Source organism: Silurus meridionalis, chromosome 19 (assembly GCF_014805685.1).
Source record: "Silurus meridionalis isolate SWU-2019-XX chromosome 19, ASM1480568v1, whole genome shotgun sequence".
Lineage (NCBI taxonomy): Eukaryota > Metazoa > Chordata > Actinopteri > Siluriformes > Siluridae > Silurus > Silurus meridionalis.
Window position 1 is genome coordinate 13,517,815 of NC_060902.1, and position 6,636 is coordinate 13,524,450.

Genomic DNA, 6,636 nt, shown 5'->3' on the forward strand with positions numbered 1-6,636 from the left:
TTGTTGAAATGTTGATGCAGCGCCGCCTGCTGGAATGTTTGGTGAAGTGCTAAAGCAACATCTTTTGTCTGTGTGATTATCATGTTTAAAAATACAGTTATTGAACAAGAATGAATGAATAACTATTTTGGACTGTGTACTAGTAACTTAATGTGTTTTAGCCTAACACATGCTAGTTAGGCACTAACTTCTTCCATTCAGTACCTTAAACCAGTTAAGTTCTTACCAGGTCTCTTTTTCCAGCCCCAGATATAAAATGAGGGCAAATACTTCTGACTTTCTTTTGCCTGATTTAGTTCTGAACTGTATTTTTTTTTTAAATATTTTCTTCAACACATGAGGCCTCCTGAGAATTCTCATATACAAACCTTTCCCATAAATCAGAATTGTTTCTCTAAAGGGCCAAAAATCAAAATTGATTGGCTGAGAATAGAGTTTATGATTTCATAATGAAATACAGAAATAAAAAAAACATGACTCTATAACGTGTGTAACTAATGCAGTTTTATTTTCATTATATTAATTTCTGGTTCAGTGAAACATATTGTTCAACAAGAAACAGTCCAATAGTCCACTGTGAGCTCTTATAAGCTCTAATAAGAAACATAGAATTGGTCCTTAGTTTTCAAAGGTTTTTCTAAATGCCATTTCCCCCCAGTCTTTTAATACACATTGTATGGAGATCCAAATCAAATGTCACCACGGGCCAACTTTGTCCTGTGAGCCCTAGTGTGGAGCAGCTTTGCCCTAAATTAAGCAGATCGTGATTTTATAACTATTATTGCACAACTTCAGCAATGACCATCAAAATCCATACAATTTATGCAACACAGTTTGTATAATCTACACTCTAATAAAAATAGACTTGCACATTAATGCACAAGAATCTCAAATAGGCTCCATGACTTGATGAATATATAAAATTAAAAAAATCCATCAAAAACATTCATATTCATGGAAAGCAACAGTTTCTCTCACACACACAAATACATTTTGACAAATAAAGCATTTAAACCTGAGTGGAGATCATATCATATTTCAGCTTCTTCACCTTTCACATCTGTATCTGAATCGGTATCATCTTCCCCAGCAGGCTTTCCTTCGCTCCTCTCTCCTGTCTCTTCATCCTTACCAGGAGTAACCCGAGTTAAGTTAAAAGCGACCCGTTCAGATTCAGTGTCAACTTTATCAGTTGTCCTGCTCACTGAGGTTTGTTCGAAGCTTGCGTTTGACTCAATGTCCTCTCTAGAAATACATTTTTGACTTTTTGTATCTGCTGATTTTTTATTGCATGCAGGATTTGCCTCGTCGTTTGTGGCAGTTCCATTCGCCCCACTGACGATCCGGTCTGCCGGTTCATTGACGCTTTTCTGGATTTCGACCGAATCGTGTTTTTCGGAATCTAGATCACCATGCTCATTTCCATTCCCTTCTTTTAATTCGTCTCCTTCGTGTTCGAGAGCATCTTGCTCGCTTGCGGAGTTTCCGTGCGATGGAGGTGTTTTGCGCGCAACGTTCTCGTGATTAGGAGTTTCATCAGTGTTTTGATCACTGGCCACCACTGGCTGTTTGGTAGAGTCAGCAAATTTACTGTCATCCTCATTTTCTTCTGTAGCTTTTGGTACAGAGTTTTTTGCAGCTTTAATAGCATCCTCTTGGTCTGCAGCTTCTAAATTAAGGTGATGGTCATCCTGAGAATCAGCTCCTGTTGGAGCTTCAGATACTTCATTAATGTCAATCGTATGAGCATTTCCTTCAGCATGGTCGGGTAAAGCCTGTTTTTCAGAATCGTGGCACTCACCTGACACATTCTCATCATTTTTATCTTTACTGATAGACAATTTCCCAGCATGTGCGTCTTCATTAGTATCGGTTTTGATTTCGTCTATGAATTGCACACTGCTGTTCATCAGATCACTGTGATCGCGTCGAGAGGTTGAATCATTTTCATTGGGATCAGTATATATATTGTGGATCGATGCTCGTTCCTCATTCAAGAACTTACTACAAATCCTCCTAGGACACCACACAAATTTCTCTCTCTGGTTAAACCTTAAGAAAGCATATTTGATCAGTTCTTGTCGCTCCTTTCTGTCCAGAACTGTGAACATAAAGTAGTCTAGAACGCTCTGCCTGACTCGCGGGAGCGTTTTTTTTACCAGAGTCTCCTCAAGGAAGAAACGAACCAGAGGTGCTTGATAATGCCTGAACTTCAGTAATCCCAGGCACTTTAGGATGCGGGTAATGCGAAGATTGTTGTGTGTGTTTCTGTGAGACAAACGGTACAAACACACAAATGAAGCCTCTTATATAGACAATGATTTTTTTACTAAGGTTTAAAAAAATGATAAAGGAATATGTACCTATTTAAGTTATCAAATCGCTCACTCCAGTTTTCTGCACGTTGAACTTCTCCGGTTTCCTCATTGACAAGTTGGATGCCATAGAAGTCCAACATGATCTTATAAGACACCAATAGCCTTCTCCTCACCTCCTCGTCCGTACAGAACAGCTACAAAAGTTCATAACGTTTTGTTAAATCACGTGACATTATGTGTAATAGGTTTCAGTAGCTCCTAGTTCCACAATGTCAGCTGACTGTATAAGACTGGACATTACTCATAATCACACACTCATGGTGGTTCTCACTCTCCAGTGCTTTGTGTTGTTTTAATGATTTATAATCGCACTCTTGATATCACCCTAATGAGGACGGTTCCCTTTTGAGTCTGGTTCCTCTCAAGGTTTCTTCCTCATAGCACCTAAGAGTTTTTCCTTGCCACAGGCTTCTCATCAGGGATAAACACACATCATTCCCTTTAATTCTTAAATTCTTTAAAGCTTCTTTAAGACAATGTCCATTGTGAAAAGCTCTATAGAAATAAACTTGAACTTGTACACGGCTTTTTTCATAAGCGTATAGTTTTCGATGAATTTCATTGCATACCTTGGCTTCTTTTGGGCTAAGCTCAGACGATAGATAGTTCATTCCTTTCTCTGGTATTGGAAAGAGCCTGTGTAGAGAAAGTAAATTTTTTACATTTAAAATGTAGAAATTAACGAGATGTTTGCCATTTATTTATGTACTGATTGTGGCATCAAGACTTTTACCATTGAATGTAAGAGTGCACATATTCCAGCCTGTCGTAATCCTTAGACCAGGTTTTGTGAAATTCCTCAATGTTCACACCTGAAGACAAAGGGAAAATGCGAAATCCTTCGAACCTGCATTGTGTTTAGATTCTTCATCAAAAATTGTCTTACCGTCAGGGACGAAGTGGATCTGATTTCTGTAAAACTTTATATTTGGTAAGTCGTTGTCCTGCAAGTAAAACAACACCATATAGATCCGTTGTTAATACTGCTAAGAGAAACACTACGATTGTGTCCACAAAAGAAAAGTATTGATCCACAGAAAAACTTAATACTCACGTCCTCATCCTCATCGTCTGTCACATGTTCCCAGATTTCCTAACGTGAAAAAATTAAGGACAGTGAATTTTCATTTCAAACGCTTTTTCTATTTTTAAGCTCCTTGCTCAAACACTAAACTAGTCCTGCTATTTGTGAATAAGAGTTACAGAAATAGCTTTTGAGTGTGCTCTCACTGTCACCTAATTCTCTGCCTGTATCATATCACATCCAAAATAATGTTGTGCGCTTCACTGTGCCTGAACGTTCAGCAACCACCTTTTCCCTGATGCAAATCAAACAATCATATTACCATGCAATAGTGTCTGTATGTTTGAACGTCTCTTGCAGCATTTAAGTTCCTTTGTGGGCGGTAGGTCCATTGCTCAGGCACCTGTCAAAATGTACACATAATGCTTATTCGCCAATAGTTTTTTTATGTCAGTAATCATAGAACCATCACTATACATCAGTGTTTGAACCAAGCAGACATACAGTGTACTTTTCTAGCACGGCTGAGAAATAGTACAGCTTACAATATACAGTACAGACCAAAAGTTTATATATATTATATATACAGTACAGACCAAAAGTTTATATATATTATATATACAGTACAGACCAAAAGTTTGGACACACCTGCTCATTCAAAGAGTTTTCTTTATTTTCATGACTATGAAAATTGTAGATTCACACTGAAGGCATCAAAACTATGAATTAACACATGTGGAATTATATACATAACAAAAAAGTGAACTGAAAATATGTCATATTGTAGGTTCTTCAAAGTAGGCATCAAGAGAATGCCAAGAGTGTGCAAAGCAGTAATCTAAGCAAAAGGTGGCTACTTTGAAGAACCTACAATATGACATATTTTCAGTTGTTTCACACTTTTTTGTTATGTATATAATTCCACATGTGTTAATTTATAGTTTTGATGCCTTCAGTGTGAATCTACAATTTTCATAGTCATGAAAATAAAGAGAACTCTTTGAATGAGAAGGTGTGTCCAAACTTTTGGTCTGTACTGTATGTACAGAAACTAGATAAACAAGACTTTTTATTAACATTAACCAATGCGAGTAATTTTTGATTGTAAACATTGTAAAATGTTGATGAACACGAGTAAAGTACGACCAACAGCGTTCATCAATTTGTTACGGATTTCTCAACATTACTATAAAGGTGACATCGTTATAAGAGTTTTTTGGTCATTTAAAAGAATGACAAATATCATCTTAAAAAAAAAAAAAAAAACCTCTATATAAATTCTCAAGTAATCCTGTGGTACTCCATTACAGAAACAGATATACCGCTCCCCAGTGTGTTCATCCTTTGGGGGTTTCAGAGACTTCATCAAAAACAAGTCGCACTGAACCATGACAATCTTGGTGGCCATGAAATGCTACCTTTCTGTTTTCTTCCTCCATTTACCTATATATGAGAATTCTGACTATATTGTATTATGTATGTGATAAGACGAGGAAGTCAAGCAAAAAGCAAACAAACAAACAAACAAACAAACAAGACAATAATGGATCAGTTGTTGAGCAGAATGGAGCATTCCTTTCTGAGAAACTGAATCTCAAAGCACTGTAAAACAGACACATATTAACATCTGCTTTTAGCAGACGGCATAATCCAGAGCGATTTACAATGATCTCATTAGTCATTGTAAATGAGCTGTTGAGGGTTGGGGGCCCTGCTCAGGGGCCCAGCATCAGCAGCCTGGTTAGATTTAACTTCACAATCCTTCCGGTCCAAAATTACACAAATGTAGTTCATTTTGACAAATTGTGAACAGATCGAGATAAATGACAAAAAGTACACTTTTGGTGAACACAATAAAATCGAATCACTCGAATAGACACTGAAAATGAATGGAGGAATCAAATATATAGAAAGCAATGTTCGTTTTATATATATATGTTTTTATTTATTGCGAAATAAACCCCATGAACAATGTCTCCAATATCCCAAATACGTGTTTCATTGCAGGTTTGATGAATTTAGAAGGACAAGCCTTTACAAAAAGAAGAAAAGTGAAGCACAGGAGAGGAGAAAATAATCCTATATTGTAATTGTCATGCAAACAAACTATGACACGAATGATATAAAGCTTTATAACCTCTGAAGTGTCTTCATAGCCATCGTCCCACGTGGAGTCATACTGCTCTGACTGGTACTCGTTATTCGCTAAGAAGTTACCCATTCTCCTGCCTGGTGTCACAGGTTTATCCATAACGCCGAACAGGGTCGCAATGTAGGAGAAAAGAGGACAAGAATGTCTGAATATAAACAGGACTAAATGACACGGCAGCTTAATCGCAGACCAAAACACACCCATACTGTACTGTTTCAGAGAAAGCGAAAGTAAAAGCTCTTCCTGCGCTACAATACTTTCAGTTTACCATTGACTAAACATTCTACCAAAAGGACCCCCATTAGTAAATAATGTAATTGGAAAGAAGAAGTAACCCCTTGAAAAACCCGAGCAAATCATTAAACACAGTGCGCGTTAAAAGGGGTCAAAGTTTCTTGTTTATAACCGTGTCACGTGACTTGGTGTTTACTGTACCAGGAAACGTCCTGAATACCATGGGAGGGTCTCGTTTACTTCATTTCCTATTTACTTGGTCGCTTCATTGCTTCTTGAGGACTATACTAAACTTTTTAAATTGACTTTAGGACTTACAGTGCATCTGGAAAGTATTCCCAGCCTTTGCCATGACACTCAAAATTGATCTCAGGTGAATCTTGTTCATCCTTGAGATGTTTCTACAACTTGATTGAGGTCCAGGTGTGGTAAATTCAGATTTGGAAAGGCACACACTTTCTTTATAAGGTCCCACAGTGCATGTCAGAGCACAAATCAAGAAAAGAAATTGTTTGTAGACCTCAGAGACAGGATTGTATCGAATCACAGATCTGGGGAAGGGTACAGAAAAATTTCTGCAGCATTGAAGGTCCAAATGAGCACAGTGGCCTCCATCATCCAAAAATGGAAGAAGTTTGGAACCTACAGGACCAGCCAAACAAGCGACCCAGAACTTGATGGTCACTTCGAAAGAGCGCCAGTGTTTCTGTATGGAGAGAGGAGAACAGACCCCTGAAGGCACCTGAAAGACTCTCAGACCATGAGAAACAAAGATCGAATTTTTTGGCCTGAATGGTCAAGTCTGGAGGAAACATTGAACATCTACAGTGAAGCATGGTGGTGGCAGC

General features: G+C 37.8%; 1 protein-coding gene across 1 annotated transcript; it reads right to left on the reverse strand.

The window, feature by feature from the left end:
* Positions 1-487: 487 nt before the first annotated feature.
* Positions 488-5,965, reverse strand: LOC124402203 (opioid growth factor receptor-like protein 1). The gene is made up of 8 exons (XM_046875042.1): positions 5,540-5,965; positions 3,725-3,805; positions 3,433-3,471; positions 3,265-3,322; positions 3,112-3,190; positions 2,948-3,014; positions 2,364-2,512; positions 488-2,268 (listed from the first exon to the last, which is right to left on the reverse strand). The coding sequence occupies exons 1-8, from the start codon at positions 5,756-5,758 to the stop codon at positions 1,032-1,034; spliced, it is 1,929 nt and encodes a 642-aa protein (XP_046730998.1). The 5' UTR covers positions 5,759-5,965; the 3' UTR covers positions 488-1,031.
* Positions 5,966-6,636: the final 671 nt, after the last annotated feature.